The sequence below is a fragment of the Natator depressus genome, chromosome 10, assembly GCF_965152275.1.
Source record: "Natator depressus isolate rNatDep1 chromosome 10, rNatDep2.hap1, whole genome shotgun sequence".
NCBI lineage: Eukaryota > Metazoa > Chordata > Testudines > Cheloniidae > Natator > Natator depressus.
Genome location: NC_134243.1, coordinates 15,701,095 through 15,719,927, shown reverse-complemented (window position 1 = coordinate 15,719,927; position 18,833 = coordinate 15,701,095). Strand labels below are relative to the sequence as shown.

Below are 18,833 nucleotides of genomic sequence, written 5' to 3'. Positions count from 1 at the left end.
GCCATGGACAAGTCCCTCACACCAAAGCACAAGCTATTGGTCCAACTAGAACCCCCTCCCCGCCCCGCTCCTTTACCCTCATCCCACTGGTCAGAATGAGTGACTGATGCAACCAGGTGGATCTCAATAGGGCGAAGAGCAGAGATCCCTCTGCCGATTGGGCAGACCGGTCAGCCAATCAGTAGGCGGGAAAATGGAGCTTGCTTCCGATTGGAGAATATGATTTCCTAGTGGTCAATGATCGCGCGGGGGTGGAGCCTACAGGAGTTGTGCTGGAGTGGGCTCTGGCCCAGGCGGCTTAACGTTGGCGCGCTGCTGGGCTGTGTCCCAGGAGTCCTGCCTGGCTGCCTGCCTGCCGGGAGCAGAGACTCTATGGAGGCCCCGGCACCCTGGTGAGGCCCGTTCCCCGCGGTGGGGGGAGGTGCTCGTGACTTGGAGGCGTCTGAGGGCTCCTCTCCCTGCACCCGGAGGTGGCTTCATCTTCCCCTCGGGGGAGGCGCGCGCGGGGCCCTCTTCCGGCGGCGCGCGGCCGTGCCGTGCTCCACTATGCCCGTCTGGCACCCTAAAGCTGCATCAGCCAGTCAGACTAACACACTAAGGCGGGAGATGAGAGAGGGCTATAAAATCATGACTGGTGTGGAGACAGTAAATAAGAAAATGTTATTTACTCCTTCTCAGAACACACGAACTAGAGGGTACCCAACGAAATTAATAGGCAGCAGGTTTAAAACAAACAAAAGGAAGTATTTCTTCATCTCAGGCACAGTCAACCTGTGGAACTCCTTGCCAGAGGATGTTGTGAAGGACAAGACTATAGCAGGGTTCAAAAAAGAGGTCCATCAATAGCTATTAGCTAGGATGGGCATGGATGGTGTCTAGCCTCTATTTGCCAGAAGCTGGGCATGAGTGACAGGGGATGGATCACTTGATGATTACCTGTTCTGTTCATTCCCTCTGGAGCACCTGGCATTGGCCGCTGTCGGAAGATGGGATACTGGGCTAGATAGACCTTTGTTCTGACCCAGTGTGGCTGTTCTTATGTAGATGCTTGGTATGTCTACAGAATTACTTTTTGTCAATGTAGTTAATCCATCTCCATTAGTGGCAGTAGATAGATCAGTATAAGATTTTTTCCATTGACACAGGTGTTTCTACTTTGGGGTTAGGTTGACCTAACTATGGTGATCATGCGGTGAAATTTTTCACAGCCCTGAGTCAATCTAATTATTTAGCGCTGGTCTACAGTAGAAACTTATATCAGTATAGCTACATCTCTCAGGGTGTGAAAAATCCACACCCCTAAGAGACATAGCTATACTGACCTAACCCCCCAGTGTAGACAGTGCTAGGTTGACAGAAGAATTCTTCTGTTGATCTAGCTACCAACTCTCAGGGAGGCAGATTACCTCTATGGATGGGAGAAGCCTTCCTGTTGGTGTAGGTAGTGTTGCTGAAGCTGTGCTGCTGTAAATGTTTTAAATATAGACATATAGATTAGTCTGTGGTAGGCTAGTGCAGGGTCCGTTCACAGCCTAGCTTGCTGCAAACTAAATGTTTGCGCAGACAAGCCCTAACACTCATGAGACTGCACTGTAGCTGGCAGCCTCTACTTACTTGGTTCTTAACTGTGTGTTTTTAGTTGCCATAATTGTGGTGAGGGAAGTAGTACTGAATGATAGCAACCTTTTTCACATCTAATTCTTAATTGCTTTTTTTCTTTTAGTGCACAGCCTGCTAAAGCCATCAAGCCTATAGATCATAAATCAGTTCACCAGATCTGTTCAGGACAGGTTGTACTGAATCTAGGCACTGCGGTGAAGGAATTGGTGGAAAACAGTGTAGATGCTGGAGCTACTAATATTGGTAAACTTGTTATTTTAATTTCATGTGAGACTAACACTTGGTACTCATATACTGCTTTGTAACTTCTGAGTGCTCTGCACCTGCAAACAGTTCAGGACAAATGCCTTGCATTTGACCAGGTATGTTTATAGCCATTTTACAGATGGGAAAACTAAGGCATAGAGCACTTGGGGTCCCAGTTCTACAGTTGGAGCTGTGGAGGCTGTACTACTTTATTTCCGTGGCTGGGTCCAAAGTGGAGTTGCCCAATGTTATATAAAATTAATGGGATTACTATTGTGTAAACTTAAGCATAGGCATTAAAGTTTGTGGGATCAGGCTGTTTTGGAAGCTTGCTGCAGCATGTCCTACACTGCTAGAAAACCAAATGTAATCAGAATCTGACATGCAATCCAGCCTAGTTGCCACCATTTGATGGCTGTTCAGTGGACTATCAGAAATTAGTTTGGTTTAAGTCTAGTTCCCAGTGGACAAGTTTCCGCATCACAAAAATTACAGCCGTAATTAACGTTAACTGATACTCTCATCAGAGATACAAGGTTGGTGAGGTAATATCTTTTATGGACTAACTTCTGCTGGTGAAAAAGACAAGCTACACAGAGCTCTTCTTCAAGTCTCTGCAAGGAGGCCAGGGATCTGGATGGAGATGGAGACTCAACTATTAGTGTATCATGTGTGAAGTGCTTCCTCCATGTTAGAGTTCAGACATATTAACAAAGCAGCATGAGGAAGCTTGTGTTGCCGCTTATTCTTAACCTCTTCCAAGAAATAGAGGATTTTAGGGTCCAGGCTGGCAACTTTTATGAGCAGAAGACTCTAATACGTGCATGAAAATTTTAAAAAATTGAGCTAATCTAGCAGAAAGCACAGGTTGATTTGGAATTGAATAACTTAACTCTTGAAAGCTGTGAATCTTGTTTAATTTGATTCAGAAAACAAATGGCTGTTGAAGAGTTTACAATGCATTATTGACTTTGTGATGCTATACATTCTAAATATTGCTCATGAACACTGAATGAAAACAATCTTTTTTACAATTTTTAGACCTAAAGCTTAAAGATTATGGAACAGATCTTATAGAAGTTTCAGATAATGGTTGTGGAGTAGAGGAAGAAAACTTTGAGGGCTTAAGTAAGTTAAATTCTTCACAATTTATGTTTGTTCTAAACGTTTGACAATATTTATATTATGTATAAACTGTGATTTATCTGTCAAACTGATAACTGCAGTGAGAAAACCCCCACTTCTTTCTTATAAAATTTAAGTTTAATCTCTTTAAGATGTTACTTAATCTTTGACACATGTTCCTGCAAGAGTTCTGGTAAAACTAGTTTTATTATCCATCCTGGTGTCATTATGATTATGGTATGTACACATGTGAAGACTGGAACCTAATTATGCCTTAGAGTGGGGTGAACAGTGTGTGTGTGTGTGGGGGGGATTGTTGCATATGCTTATTCAGAGTCTCAAGGAAATTTTGATTCAGCTGTGTTCATTACTCTTTCATATTCACTTTCTTTAAAAGTTCAAGTAGTCACATTTACAAGTATAACTATTAATGAAAAATGAATTTGAAGCTTGAATATTTGCTGAAAGCGAGCTTGAAATTGTATATTTGACGGTAAAATTTTCAATTTGTAGATTTTAAGTCATCCAAACAGGAAGCAGAAACAATACTATGTGACTTATGTAACTAACCAACACTTCAAAAATGGCAAATATTCTCAACAAACTGTTTGCAAAGAATCTGCAGACTAAAATTTATTTACTGAAGGCATAAATAATTTGGAATTACATTGGAGAATTTTGCAGATTATTTGCAAGCAGAAAACGGGGGCAAAATAGTGAATAGTTGGTTAATTATTACATATATTTTATGTAACTACTATAGTTACATAAAATATAGTATAAGCATCAAAGTTTTCTGTTTCTTTGGGAAGATACAAAATATACCTTCATACATCAATGTCATTTTGGAAAGATATGATACAATTACACATATTTTAAATACATTTTTCCAGCTCTGAAATATTATACTTCCAAGATACAAGATTTCTCTGATCTAATGCATGTTGGAACATTTGGATTTCGAGGTGAAGCTCTGAGTTCACTGTGTGCGTTAAGGTAATAATATTGTCCTTCATTAGTTATTTATGAAACAAGACTTTGGAAACTTGTAATTGGGTTATTTCTCAATTAAACAAGAACCCAGTTATTTGTTTTTCTCCTTTATTATCTTATTTTTTAACTGGGTAAATTTGTTGGAATTAAGACCTCTCTGCAATACAAAAATAACAGTTTAATTAATGTATTAATTAAATTATTAATTTATTAAATTGTTAAATTATTACTTACAATATTTAATTTATTAATGATCCAGACCCAACAAATCTGGACTGGATTAAATTGTGTTATAACTCGGTTAAAAACAAGTTTACCTTGATATAGTAATCTGCCTAGTTTAAAGAATATTTTTGTAACGTGGTTACAATGCACGTGGATGAGACCAAACTCTGCTGGGTCTCATGTTATTCAGTTGAGCTGCAACCAAATTAACAATTGTTAAAATGTATTGTTTTGTTTTGTATAGATATTCTATGGAATATATGTTCAGGGACAATCCATTTAAGCGGTGATTTTTCTTCTTACCACAAATAACTATAACTTTAAATGGAAAATCCAATAAGTAGTACAATGTTAGAACAGCAGTAGCTATGGTTAGGTGGAAGGTTGTCAATTTTTAAAGCATCCCTATCTAGTAAAGTGCTGAAGGACGTGTGGAAGTGCATTCCTGAATCCGGGCCTACATTAAGAAAAAAAAAGACTGTTCATACTCTAGTTGCAAAAAACCCCAAGATGTCCTTTGGCTCTTTTAATGTGCAGTATCCTTCATTGTAAATACAGTGATTTATCATGTAAACATAACAAATTAGTGGAGGCTTCTGCAATTATTGAAGACTGAGTATCTTGACTCCTGCAGTTATAACAGTTAGATATTTATTGTGATCTCCCAGCATCCAGAGACACTTTAATTGTGAATAACCTCCTATTAACTTAGAAGTGGTCAACTTTCGCAATTTACAGGAATCTATTGAAATATGTAGGACTCAGCAAAGCATTCTGTATAAACCTACATGGCTGAATAAATTGATCCAAATATCAGTGATTGATGAAATAATGTTTTGAAATTGACATAGATTTATCCCAAACTGCAAAGAGTGCCTGAATCCATTCAGCATCCACAATCCTTTTTAGCTGTAAGTTCTGTATAAAGGAAACAAATTGTTCAGATAACACATAACTGATGCCCTGATTCTCCAAAGACATATGCACTTCCTTAACATGAAGCATCTGATTAGTCTTATTAAACTCACAATTTTAAAGTTAAGCACATACATAAGGTTTTGCAAGGGCTATGTTTTGCAATGCATTTTGATCCTCAGGTGCTGTGCAAAGGCAAAGTATTATTCTTCAAACATTTGCTTTTTTGTAGTTTGTAACTCTTTAAAACTTTGTTTTATAATTTCTCTTGAATTAGCTGCATGTTGGAAATAACTGCAGTGTTCCCATACAGTCTTGTGCATCACAAATATTACAGTGTTTTGTGATTGCATTAGAAAAGTAGTATCCAAGTAGCATGAAATCAAAATCAAAAGCCCAACATCATGGTCTATCTACAAGATGTATGTAAGGGATAAAAACTTAGATTTTTGCATTGTAACTAGGAAAATTAGGAAGGTCTGCACAGTGTTGTTTGTGTTTTTATGAATACTCTTGGTTAAAAATCTTGAAGGGGAAGTGAAATTTGCTTCTTAGAGAACTTATTTGTGGTACGAAGTTTCAATCCAGAACAAATATTTATCTATTAAAAATTGTTACAAAAGGGAGTTAATAATGTAAACTCTGATTTAACCTTAATTAAAGTTGTGTGAATGGTGCTGGCATAATGTGAATAGAAATACCTGAAGTTTTCGGTACTGTAGACGGGATAAAGAAAAGCTACTGTTTAATTAATAATCCTATTGCCTCTTTTTCCCTCTTCCAGTGATGTTACCATTTTTACTTGTCACAAATCTGCAAAGGTTGGAACTCGTCTGGTATTTGATCACAATGGAAAAATTACTCAGAAAACTCCTTACCCACGACAACAGGGAACAACTGTTAGCGTGCAGCAATTGTTTTATACCCTGCCAGTGAGGCACAAGGAATTTCAACGAAATATTAAAAAGGTGTAGTGAACTGGAAATTCTGCTTTTAAAAAATGTGATAACCTGCAAATCTAAACCTTGTAAAAAATAAATACATATAATTTAAATCATTCTTTCCTTTATATCTTGGTATACCTTAGTGCTAGAGAGACTTGATTAGCTCAGACATTTTATTCTAGAACTTTATCTCTTTCAACATAAGTAATAAGATGTGGTCTAAGATTCTTCTCTTTTCAATCTAACTTCTCATTAGTGGTACTAACATTTACTTTAAGCGTTGGTTTGATGCATCTAAATCTTGCATACTTTTTCATCTATTGACTCTATATTTACATTATAATATTATACAGATCTTTGTGAAATAATAAAATGGACTCTCCCTTTTGCCTTCCTTACATATTTTACACAGATTTTATGTAGAACTACATTAACAAAACTTTCAAATTTGAGAAAGAAAGCAAGATAGGAATAAGCATTGCATAATTAAAATTTGAAAATGTAGTGTTTTAAATTACCTACTTAATATATATCTTGTAAATATTGTTTAATCTTCCTCTTATTTTTCGCATGTAAAAATCAAACTGTTTGCAGGGTTTCTGGAAGTTGTAGCTGAATCTCAGAATAAAGCTATACAACCCGATTTGGAAGTGAGGAAAAAAATGTGATGTACGCAAAGATAGACATTTTAAAATGTCTAAATAGGATACCCTATTAATGTGTTTTCTGTTTCATAAAAATATTCAATTTTTGTTTCTTTAATAGGAATATGCAAAAATGGTCCAAATATTACAAGCATACTGTATCATTTCAACGGGAGTTCGAATTAACTGCACCAATCAGGTTGGCCAAGGGAAAAAACACTCAGTGGTGTGTACCACTGGAAGCTGTAGTCTAAAGGAAAACATTGGAGCAATATTTGGGCAAAAACAGGTAATACTGTAGGAAAGGGAGAAAAAGCAGCTGCAAGAATATGTTAAAATCTAATTAAATACAGTATGAGTAAAGATGCCGTATAAACCATTATGCAGGAAGCTGTCTTAAGGTATAGGAGGAAGGGTGTAATAATCATTGTGCTCTAGCACACCCTATAGGTTGAATAAGAGAGTGCAGTTTGCACAGACTGCTTTTTTTGTTTGTTGTCACAGTTTTACCTTCTTTGCAGAAAGAGAGATACAGAATGGTGGGATGAGCGTAAATCTTAATACCTCTGTTGAGACTGGTAAAATTAGTATTCTAATAAGTGCTTGAGAGAGATTAAGCTTGGTTATCTGTTAATTTTTGTGACATATGGATCACAGGTATCCTCTCCAATCCTCAAAAGCATAATTATAAAAATGTTAGCATGGTGTGCTGTGGAAGACTCGCTTTGCAGGGTGGAAAGTAGAAAGATGTCTGAGTTTTGCAGCCTTTCGCTATGAAATTTAGAAGCTTATTCTTTAAAGTTGTGGGCTATCTTCCAAACTGGAATAGCAGTCAGCAGATGTAGACATTTGCAGCTTGATGCTTAATAAATGTTTGCTATAAATAAATCGGTTATAACTGTCTCGTGGAAAGAAGTAGAAAAAGGAAGACAAAAGCAGTAAATGCACTCTTGCCCCCAGCCATATGTCATAGCTATCAAGCATTTTTACTCCATTGGCTGGTGGGGTTGCTAATGAGTGATATTGTACTAAGTATCTCCTCCCATTCTGGGGCCCATTTGTGCTATTCCATGCAATGCTCCTAACTCCTGTTCCTCCTGAGAGTGAGTGTCCAGACCAAAATGTAATTGGATGTCCTCCATGGGTCAGCCAACTAAAATGTTAAGTTACATGTATCTATTTATATACTACTGCACCTTTAAGACCAAAGTGCTGAATCAAAAACAGAAAAAAGTATGTGTGTCCTAACTGAGAAACTGCATTAAGATTTGTTTCAGAGTAACAGCCATGTTCGTCTGTGTTCACAAAAAGAAAAGGAGTACTTGTGGCACCTTAGAGACTAACCAATTTATTTGAGCATAAGCTTTGCATCCGATGAAGTGAGCTGTAGCTCACGAAAGCTTATGCTCAGATAAATTGGTTAGTCTCTAAGGTGCCACAAGTACTCCTTTTCTTTTTACATTAAGAATTTTTTATTGAAGAAAATTATCTGTGTTTCAGGTACCTTGTGTTTCAAATGGGATGTCTTATCAATTGTATTATCATTCATTCAGAACATACAAATTTATCTGATGACGTTGTCTTCTGATATGGCATGAATCTTGATTGGCTCATTTATGGCTGGGAAGTCTGAAGCTGAATAAATAATACTATTTTTTCCGTCTTAAATAGGTTTAGTGAGTGAGTGTTGGCATGAAACGGGGAGCAGAACACTTAACATTGGAGTTGTGTGTCAAATACAGGTTAAGAGGAAGAGTTTGTTAGGGATTTATACTTTTGCATGTGCTCTTTAACAGTGTAACTATAACCTGTTGTGTGCTTGAGGGTACTTCCTTCGTTCAATCTGGCCAGTCAACTTTTAAAAAATACAATTACCATGTGCCAAGTTGGTTGTGATCCTGACAATAAAACAAGGAACTGAAAAGAAGGCCATAGTTATAATTGTTTAATCAATTATCATCCTTCTGACTGAAGTTAAACTTTAACAAAGGCAAAAATGAATGAAAAACCCACTGACTTTAAATCACTAAAATGATCTTTGATGTTCTTGCACCAAGGAATAGCTATGAATTTAAATTTCTTTCAGTTGCAAAGCCTCATTCCCTTTGTTCAACTACCTCCTAGTGAAGCTGTTTGTGAAGAATATGGCCTCAACTCCACTGATATGCCACAGAATCTTTATACGTAAGTAGGAAGCCACTGCTGTCAGAAATGCATTTTGAGATGGTAATTGATTTAAAGGAAATCCAAGGTTTCAGGTGGTTTGCAGTGACTAGAAAACTTAGAAAAGCACAGTTGATACCTATCACATTACAACTGTGGAAATAAATAATCAAACGTAGTTTGTTTCCATGTTACAACTCAGGATTAAGATGTAACCAGTTAAATGTATGTGGAGAGGGAGGGATGGGGCTAATATTTCTTGGTTTACCCTAATTTTCTGCTGAATTAGTCACCACATGTAGTGTTCTGAATAATTATACATTATGGGTCAAATTGTGCCTTCAGTTATACCTGTACATCATCACTGAAGTCAGTACAATTGCCTGGGTGTAAGACAAGGTAGAATATGGTCCAACTTGAGTAAAGAAGTTCTTTTAAATTAAAAAGTGCAGTTTTTTAGAATTTATAATGGTTAATATACAAAGAGATTTGTGAACAGCCATATAAATGCTTGGGTTTACCGTGTCCTCAAAATCAGTATCACAGTTGACTCTCCTTAAGGCAGAAAAAGCATGAATGCAGCTTTTTCTGAAGTCAGTGAATGCTACTCTTTCAGTTGGCTGGAGAGCTTGCTAGTGGTGAACTATTAGCCTTTGCTAAGCTGGGGTGAGGAGCAAAGCCACATGTAGGTATTTACTGAAAACATGTAATAGTTTTGGCTTTTAGTCTGGTCAGAAATGTTCCTCTATAGAACTAGCATTGACTCTTAAAAGTTTCTAGTCTTCCTTTCTTCTATTGAGCCCTACCCTTACAATATTAATGTTAAACAGTATTACAGGCTTCCTTTCCCATTGTGATCATGGTGTTGGAAGGAGTACAACAGAGAGACAATTTTTCTTTGTCAATCAGCGACCATGTGACCAATCAAAGGTACAGTTCTTAATAATATTGCTTATAGTTAGGCTTGGAAGGATTAGATTTTTATCCGTAGAAGCTGGTAACGTTGATTTCATCATACACAAACCAATACAAAAAACTCCATAAAAAATCATCAGAATTTACAGATAGGCAAAATAAGAAAAATGTTGCTTGAGAACTTAGTGTCATTTAAAGATATTTACTTCATATATTTTGACAGTTTGTGTTTTAATGGTTATAAAGCTTTAAGTTTTTAAATCTCAGCCTCCACTCTCCCATAATTGTCTGATCCCCCCCATAACTTTCTGCAAATGTGAAAATTTAAGTAGCTCAAAATCTAAATAAATGATTAAAACTCCTAATTTTGTATAACTGTGAAAATTTTAATCGATAAAAATTAAATGCTTTAAAATAAACATCAATAATATTGTGTCAAAATTTATTTTAAAAAAGCAATTTCTGCCAACCCTGCTTACAGTTGCTTGATTTCCTTGTTTCTCTTTTCCAGTTTAGACCTAGTAATTGTTGTTACTACTACTTTCTTTTGTATTGATCTAGTAAAGGAAAGATATAAATGTCTGGTGGTTGGTCAAGAGTCCCAGGAAATGACCAGGTTAGAAACTTGTACATATAGGTCTTATCCTACAAATACTTACTCACTTTAGCTTCTTTGTCTACAGTGGGACTATTTGTGTGAGTAAAGGTCTAATAATGTGAATAAGAATTTGCGAGATCATGCTTGAAGTCTGTTTATTACTGCATTAGATAACATGTATCAGTAAAGAATAGAAGTAAGTAATGGTATCACTTGTTCTCTGTGTTCTGTGCAGATTTCCAAAGTTGTGAATGAAGTTTACCACATGTATAATAAGCACCAATATCCATTTATCGTTCTTAACATTTGTGTAGATTCTGGTGAGTTCTTCTAATCAATCTCCATTAACCTTTGTAAAATGCTAGAAATAATAAATATATAACATATGCAATTGCATAGCTTTAGAATCATTGGGGTTTTAAGTAGCTTTTGGACTAACTAGATGAGTACTTATTATTGTGTTGTGAAGATGTTTCTGATCTATCGGAACATGTTCTGTTATTGTTTGCACACTAACCAGAAGTAACTTTCTATGCCAGTCTAGACCAGGGTGAAAAAGGCAGTCTGCTGGGTAGTATTAAATATTGTGGAACTTAAAATGTCTTGCTATGCAGAAGCAGTATTTTTCACCACCGTTGCTGGATCTACAGGTAGTTTTGCAGTGTTGTATTTGCAGCCTTATTATCCATATTACCAGTGGCTTTTGTTTTACTCTGTGAAATAAAGAGGGCAAAAATAAGGGAACTTCAGTCCAAGCATGGAAAGAGCAAAAATATAGTATAATTTAATCTGAAATATAATTAATAGCTTTTCTTTATTTTTAGAGTGTGTTGACATCAATGTAACTCCTGACAAGAGGCAAATTTTACTGCAACAGGAGAAGGTTTTGTTAGCAATTTTAAAGACCTCTCTTGTGGGAATGTTTGGTAGCAATGTCAACAAACTTAACATCAATCAAAAACTGCTGGATATTACAGGTACATTAATGTTAACTCTGGAAGTCACTGTGGGTGTGGCAGATGTTGGAGAGCTCAGAATGATGAAAAAGATGTATTTTTAAAATTAACTTTCTGATAGCAAATATGCCTACTAATGAAACTGACAAGCTTATTACCAGATTTCTAGTCCACAGTTTGTAGTCAGACTCCAGCAATGCAGAGTATGTTGTCAAGATTGATCTGCCGTTAGTTTAAAACAAACAAACAAACAAAAAACCCCACCGCTATCACCATATACGTACACATCACACAAAAGCTTTTCAGGCTTCCTTTATACATAATAAAAAAGCAGCTTTGGGTGCAAGCCTAGTTTCTTTTTTATATTTTTCCTTTGGTTGCCTTTAAGTAAATTTGGTGCTGGCCTATTTGCATCTCAGGAGATGAAGTCCCTTAATTATCCACTGATCAGGTGTAGCACAAGCATTTGTGGTGCCAGATTCCTCACTGCCCTCCATTGGATATGAGATTTATTTAAAAATAAAAATAATAATAATAAAAAAAAAGCTACTGAACAGCCATCAAATGGTAACAGCTTTCAGCACTGCTAACCAGGGCTACGTTCAATCTGGTGACCCAGAGATTAAGGGTTTGTCTATAGTGGCTTGTTACCAATCTCTCCCTTTCCACATCCCTTCCCCCAAATGAGTCATTCAGTCCCCCAAATGTTCGATGTTTGTTTTGTTTTTTTAAATTGCATTTAATGAAAATCTACAATTTACTCCATTCCTATTTTATCAGGTAACTTCAAAAAGATAGTAGCAGAAGAAACAGAAAAGCCTCAGACAGGAATGCTGCTTGATTCTGCAGCCCAGAATCCAAAGAGAGAAGAGAAAAGAGCAATGACTATTGTCAAATTAAGAGAGTCATTCTCTCTCCATCAAATGACAGAGAGCAGCTTTCAGAGCCCTAACAATGTCGGAAATCAACACAACTCCCCGGGGAAGAGAAAACTTATGTCATTTCTTAACACTTCAAGTCCTGTAAAGAGTCAAAAGTCCATCTCCAGCAAGGAGTCTGAACATTGGAGGCAGATGGACTCAAATACATACTCAGTTACTAGCAGAGATTTGAGGAAGTTAGAAAATGACACAGATTCTGGATGTGGTAGCACCTCTGCAGAGTCAAATGTTGGCTTTAGTACTCCAGAAGTTGGTAGCTGCCTCAGCAATGAAAGTGCAGGCAGTTCACCTGAAGAAGAGTTCATTATTTCAAAAGAGGAGCTTCAAAGTGTATGTCTTGAAACTGTCGAACTTAGTGAGGAATCATTGGAATATGATGCCAAATTTTCAGGGGTTGAACATGAATTGACCCAAGTGGGTGAACAGAATGAACTGAGTGAGTTACCTCAGCAAGCCAATAGTTTTCCCCCAAATCTGAAGCGTTTTAAAAGTGAGCAAGCTAATTTAAAGGCAGCCAGCTGTCCAGAACTGAGGAGTGCTGAGAACAGTGCATCAGTGCCACACGTTGATGTACCAATTGAAATTAAAAAGAAAACTGTGCCACTTGAGTTCTCTATGAGCTCTTTAGCAGAAAGAGTAAAAAGGCTAATACAGCAGCAACAGAAAAAGGCAGAAACACAGAATTATAGAAGATTTAGAGCAAAGATTAGCCCTGGAGACAATAAAACAGCAGAGGATGAATTAAGAAAAGAAATCAGGTATTTTGCACCTTCTTGTTAAGGTATGTTAACCAAATGATAAACAAAGTTGATGAAAAATATAGGTTAACAGTATTTACAAGAGAGCTTTGATCTGTTTGTTAATTTTGGAGATGTAGGTTTATATATGAATGACAAACCTACATTACTGTGTCAGCACCTTTTTGGCAATTTGTTTCATCAGGTAACTCAAGCTTCTGCAAACATATAGGTCCATGTAGAATATGGTAATGTGCATAATAAACAGCTAGTGCCTCACATTTTATAAACTCCTCTTTAGTAATAATCTGGAGTATGTTAAGTGGTGTATCCAAAAAAACACCAAACTTACAATTATTGAGGTATTTCTCTGGTGGTATTCTGCTGAGTGGAGCCCATTATTCATGTTGCCTCTTCTAAAATACTGTAAAGTTTGGGGGTGGAGCAGCTTTGGAGATGGACTGAGTCAGATGGGGACTGGACAGTGAGGGTCTGAGACACAGATATTCTTGACAGTAAATATTTTGGTTGTCAGTGGTGTAGAGAGGCCTAACCCTTCCTATTGAAAAGGAGACAGATAGCTCTAAAATCTTTACATGTGAGTTATAGTTTATAATCTGTTTATTTGTTTTTCTATATACAGTAAAGAGATGTTTGCAAAAATGGAAATCATAGGTCAGTTCAATTTAGGGTTTATAGTAGCCAAGCTGAACTCTGATCTCTTCATAATTGACCAACATGCTACTGATGAAAAATACAACTTTGAGATGTTACAACAGCACAACATTCTCCAAGGTCAGAAGCTGATAGCGTAAGTGTCTTTAGTGTGTTACTATTAACATTGGTTTGAAACAGCTGGAACCTAGTATAGTAAATGGATGTAGTGAAACTCCACTTCCAGTGAAGTAGATTGTAATGCTCTGGAACTTTCAGTGTGTCAAGTACAGTTTTAGTCACGTTGAACTTCTGTATGATGGGCATCCCTTCGGGGATGCCACCTGATGTCCTGGGGTTTCATGAGCTGCACCTGTTCCACCAGCGTGGATTCCCTCTCCCTGTTTTGCTGAATTAGGCTCTCCGGCCTCTTGCAGCACACACACCCAGGTACGGTAAAACCCAGCTGCAGACACAGACTGAAGTCAGCGCTGTGTGAGAGGATTCACCCAGCACTCACGTCCTCACCCCTTTTGGGGAATAAACCCAAAATAATACTGTCTTGCACTGTATAAAAAGAGTGCAAGCTCATAAAAATTCACCTTCTCCCTCAATATGAAGAGAGATATGCACAACTTCTTGCCCCCACCCCCAGTTAGACATTGCACAAACTGGGTTTAATAATAAACAAAACAAATTTATTAACTATAAAAGGCAGATTTTAAGTGATTATATGGGATAGCAAACAGAACAAAGCAGATTACTGAGCAAATAAAACAAAACACGCATACTAAGCTTAAGATCTCAGAGACCGGTTTCAAGAAGTAATTTCTCACCGTAAATGTTGTTTTAGGTAAGTTGCAGAGTTCCAGTAGCTTAGAGTTCTAGTTATTTCTTCTTACAGACTGGACTCCTGTCTCAGTCTGGACTCACCCCTGCCTTTCCCTTCAGGTTAGTTCCTTTGTCCCTTCAGGTTCTTTCAGCGGTCCTTCTTGGGTAGGCAATGGAGGAGAGTCCAAATTAACCTCCTCCCCAGCCTTAAAAGGGATTTTCCTAAGGGGAGAAACCTTTGTTTGATCCCCATCCCCCTACAGATGAAAAGTACCAGCAGTGTCCAAGGTGGTATTTTGTATCAGGTGTTCTTATCACCTGACCTGGTAGTGTGTCAGGAAGGAGAGAGATTAGTATCTTCACAGTCTTATTGTTTCTTCCTAATGGCCCATCAAGGCTGTGACGGCCGGTTGTCTGGTGGGTATCAAAATGTTGTAAATAATTTGAGAAAAGCCTTGAAGCTTAAGGGACAAGTTTAGCTGAAGATTAGTGCAGAATCTTAAGTAAATACATCAAGAAAGAAACATTTGGTATGAACATTTTATAGAAAAGTCTCACTGGAATCTGACAGAAGAGAAGTGTGCATGAGGAAAGGAGAGTTTTAGGCTTCAATACATTAAAGCACATACTTAAAATTTAAGCATGTGTGTAAGTACTTTGCTGAATTGGAATTATAGGACCAGATTCAAAGTCCTCAGAGTTAGTCTGTCCATTGAACTCATTTGCCTTTGGTCAGGCCTTTAGAGAGGATAAGGCAAGCCAAATGCTGGTACTGTGTTTCTGCAGTTCTCAAAAATTTTAAATCTCCTGAAGTAGGCTTTATAGCAGTTGTCATGGCTTGGCAGTTGCAGAACCAAATTTCTGCTGAATTTCAGACTTGGTCACTCTGTATTAGAATTTTGGAATTTTATAAGCTTAATGCAATGTTTCACAGGAATTTTAATAATCATACTTATGTAGCACCTTACATATTCAAAATGTGTTATCAATATTAATTCCTACAACACCCTTTAAGATAGGCCAGGCTCACTCTTAGAAGTGCTGAACATAAACCTGGGTAGAACCCAGAGAAACTATGGGGACATGGTTAAGGACATAGTGCCTAAGTGTCAGAGCCAGGATTTAATTGTTTTTAATTCTGTTGTCATATTACACAACTGTGTAATTTGGTTTAAAATATATATTTATTTTTTTCCTCTCTCGTAGGCCACAAAATCTTAATTTAACTGCTGTAAATGAAACTATATTGATTGAAAACTTGGAGATATTTAGAAAAAATGGGTTTGATTTTGTCATTGATGAAGATGGTAAGTTTGGATCCAGAATCACTGGAACTAGAAAAGTTTACAGTTTTCTTCTTCTCGCTCAGTAAACAAGATTAAGTTGATAGAACTTGTCAGTAGTGTTGCAAAATAAGGTCTTAAATATTGACTTGCCATATTCAATGCATACTGTTTTTCTTTTATGATTCTTGAAAATATTTAATGGAAAATGATAGAATGCATATTTGTTTAAGAAATTGGATTGATAAAGAATTATATAGACTCCTCCAGTAATTCTTCTTAGCATGTGGTAGTGACCTAACAGACCCAATTGCCACTCTAAGAGATATTGAGTTGATTCTTCTTGCATTGCATCAGTAAAACCCTTGTTTTATATGTGACAGGGTTACATATAGGCAAACAAATGATCTGATAGAGAAGGGAACTAACAGTTGGGATTATTGGGTTCTCTTTTTGGCCCTAGTACTAATTTGCTTTGTGGTTTTGGGCAAATCACTTAATAGCTAAGTGCTTAATTTTTTATCTGTAAAAATGGGGATAATACTTGTTTATCTCAGAGTCTCAGAACAAAAAGCACTATGTAGTGTAAAGTATTGTGTGCCGTAAAGGAAAATGTCTGTTATCCCTTGTGGCATTTTTCAAGAACATACAGGCCAGGCCATTCACCATTATGCATTTTTAAATTTCAGAAATCTTCAAGGGTTGTTATTTTGTTTTTGCCTAAAATAGCCATGGTAATTAGATTTTGTTTGTAAAAGTTTGATGATTATTTTTAGTTACACAACTTCAAAAAAAACTTTAGACAGTCAGCTCTTTCAAGCTGTCCAGTTTTTAAAATGTTAGAATTTTTGTAAAATTAGAAAATCTCTCAAAAGACTGTTTGCTAATTAAATTTTAGTACTCACATAGGGATCATTATGGATTGACTTATGGAAGGAGCATGTTTAATTTTTTACTTATTTGTCAAACAATAAACAAAATGAAATGTTCACTTGCATTGATAAACTATCTTGCTTTTAAAAAAAAATCTTTCAGCTCCTGTAACTGAAAGGGTTAAGTTGATTTCCTTGCCAACAAGCAAAAATTGGACTTTTGGTCCACAGGACATAGAGGAGTTGATCTTCATGTTAAGTGATTGCCCAGGAGTCATGTGTAGGCCCTCTAGGGTCAGACAGATGTTTGCTTCTCGAGCTTGTAGAAAATCTGTAAGTGCTGCATTTGATGTATATTTACTAGTATACACTGTATATTTAATTGGACTGTATGTTGCTAGTGGATTTTGACACCTAACATCCTTGGTCCTGATCCTGCTCTTTTGTTCCAGTGTAAATCAAGAGTAACTTCACTGAAGTCTCTAATTAGACCAGTTCTAGTACAGCTAAGGGCAGAATTGGGCCCTTTGTATATGATCTTAAATGAGATTTTGATTGTCCTCTAGGTCTCTTTATTTTAATGTCTTGCACAGTATCTTGTCTGCTGCTGTAATTGGAGAAGTACAGCTTTTGTGAGCAATTTGCCATAAGGGAGAGAGAGAAAATATCATTGTTAAACTTTGTTTGCATTTTTGTTCACAGGTGATGATTGGAACTGCACTTACTGTAAATGAGATGAAGAAACTGATCACCCACATGGGTGAGATTGAGCATCCTTGGAACTGTCCCCATGGAAGGCCAACTATGAGGCACATAGCCAATTTAGATATGATTTCTCAATAATAGCAGACCCTTGTGTGTATTTTATTCATGTTTTTTACTCTTAATTCATTGGCAATGTTATTAATCCACTTCTTTTTGAATTACAGATTTTATCATAAAACTTTTTTATTTTGTCAAAGAAGTGACAGTTTTAGCCATCATTCTGCATATTTAAATATTACCATTTTGCATATTTAAATGTTACCTGAACAACACAGGCATCCTGTAATCTTTCTTTATTACTCCTACATAAAGACATACCAGAATTTACTTGTAAATACATTCCTTTTGTCATGGCTGGCCCTGCATATTACTTTTTTTTTTTTTTTTTGGTAGCTGAGATTTAAAAAATAAACTCTTTTTTATATGGAAGTTCAAAACTTTAGGTGAACACTCTCTTTATAGAGACTGTGTATTATGGTATGACAAAGTAAAATTATATATCTTAGGCTATAGTGCCTCTTGTGTAACCGTTTCAGATAAATCACATTTGATGTATGGGTGAAAGTATTAAATCATATTTTCTCTTTTCACTATTAATTGCAATTCAGTGTCAAGGTTTTTCTGATGTTTAGTAGTGAGAAACGTTAAACACTGGTATTAAGGAGAGGATGGTATGAATTGTGGACCTCTGACATCTGCCTCTGCCTCTTAAGCAGCATCTTACTGAGCCTTACTCCATCAACATTCTTTCAAGAAAATATTCCTTTTCTGAGAATGAAAGCAAGCAACCATCCATCTGACCCCCCACCACCAATGGAAAGGAATAAGTAAGGACATTCTAAAATTAGGAGCTTCTTTCACTATAGAAACAAAGCAGTTGTTATATTGGTTACTTTGGAGCCAGGAGGCCAAATCCTGGGCTTATTGAAAGTCAATGACAAAACTCTGACCCTCCGATGAAGTGAGCTGTAGCTCATGAAAGCTTATGCTCAAATAAATTTGTTAGTCTCTAAGGTGCTACAAGTCCGCCTTTCCTTTTTGCGGATACAGACTAAAACGGCTGCTACTCTGAAACTAAGAAAATAGTGTTTTTGTTTACAGCAGTGTGCTAGTACACAGATATCTGTTATATTTATAGAGGAGGATGTTTGCAACCTTGCTTTTGTCCTTGCTAATGGATAGCATGTGGGAATGCAAGGTAGAAGAAGTGCATTCTCTTTGTGACTATATTATTGAATTGTGTGAAGCTGAGCAGAATCTACTTATATCTATCTCAAGTCCTTAGTTTCCCTGCATGTGATGTGGGCATGATGCGGTACCATGAATAAGTACTATGAGCTTATCAGGGTAAGCAGTGAACAGTTTAAAGGGGGGAGAATATAATCCATCCAAACTTCTTCCAAAAG

At 36.8% G+C, this 18,833-nt stretch overlaps 1 protein-coding gene across 1 annotated transcript; it reads left to right on the top strand.

The window, feature by feature from the left end:
* The first annotated feature begins 235 nt into the window (after nt 1-235).
* On the top strand, nt 236-18,372 carry PMS2 (PMS1 homolog 2, mismatch repair system component). The gene is made up of 15 exons (XM_074964596.1): nt 236-392; nt 1,724-1,863; nt 2,908-2,994; nt 3,885-3,987; nt 5,909-6,092; nt 6,834-7,001; nt 8,799-8,896; nt 9,706-9,805; nt 10,624-10,708; nt 11,213-11,365; nt 12,125-13,043; nt 13,666-13,833; nt 15,714-15,814; nt 16,826-16,995; nt 17,365-18,372. The coding sequence occupies exons 1-15, from the start codon at nt 238-240 to the stop codon at nt 17,503-17,505; spliced, it is 2,772 nt and encodes a 923-aa protein (XP_074820697.1). The 5' UTR covers nt 236-237; the 3' UTR covers nt 17,506-18,372.
* Nucleotides 18,373-18,833: the final 461 nt, after the last annotated feature.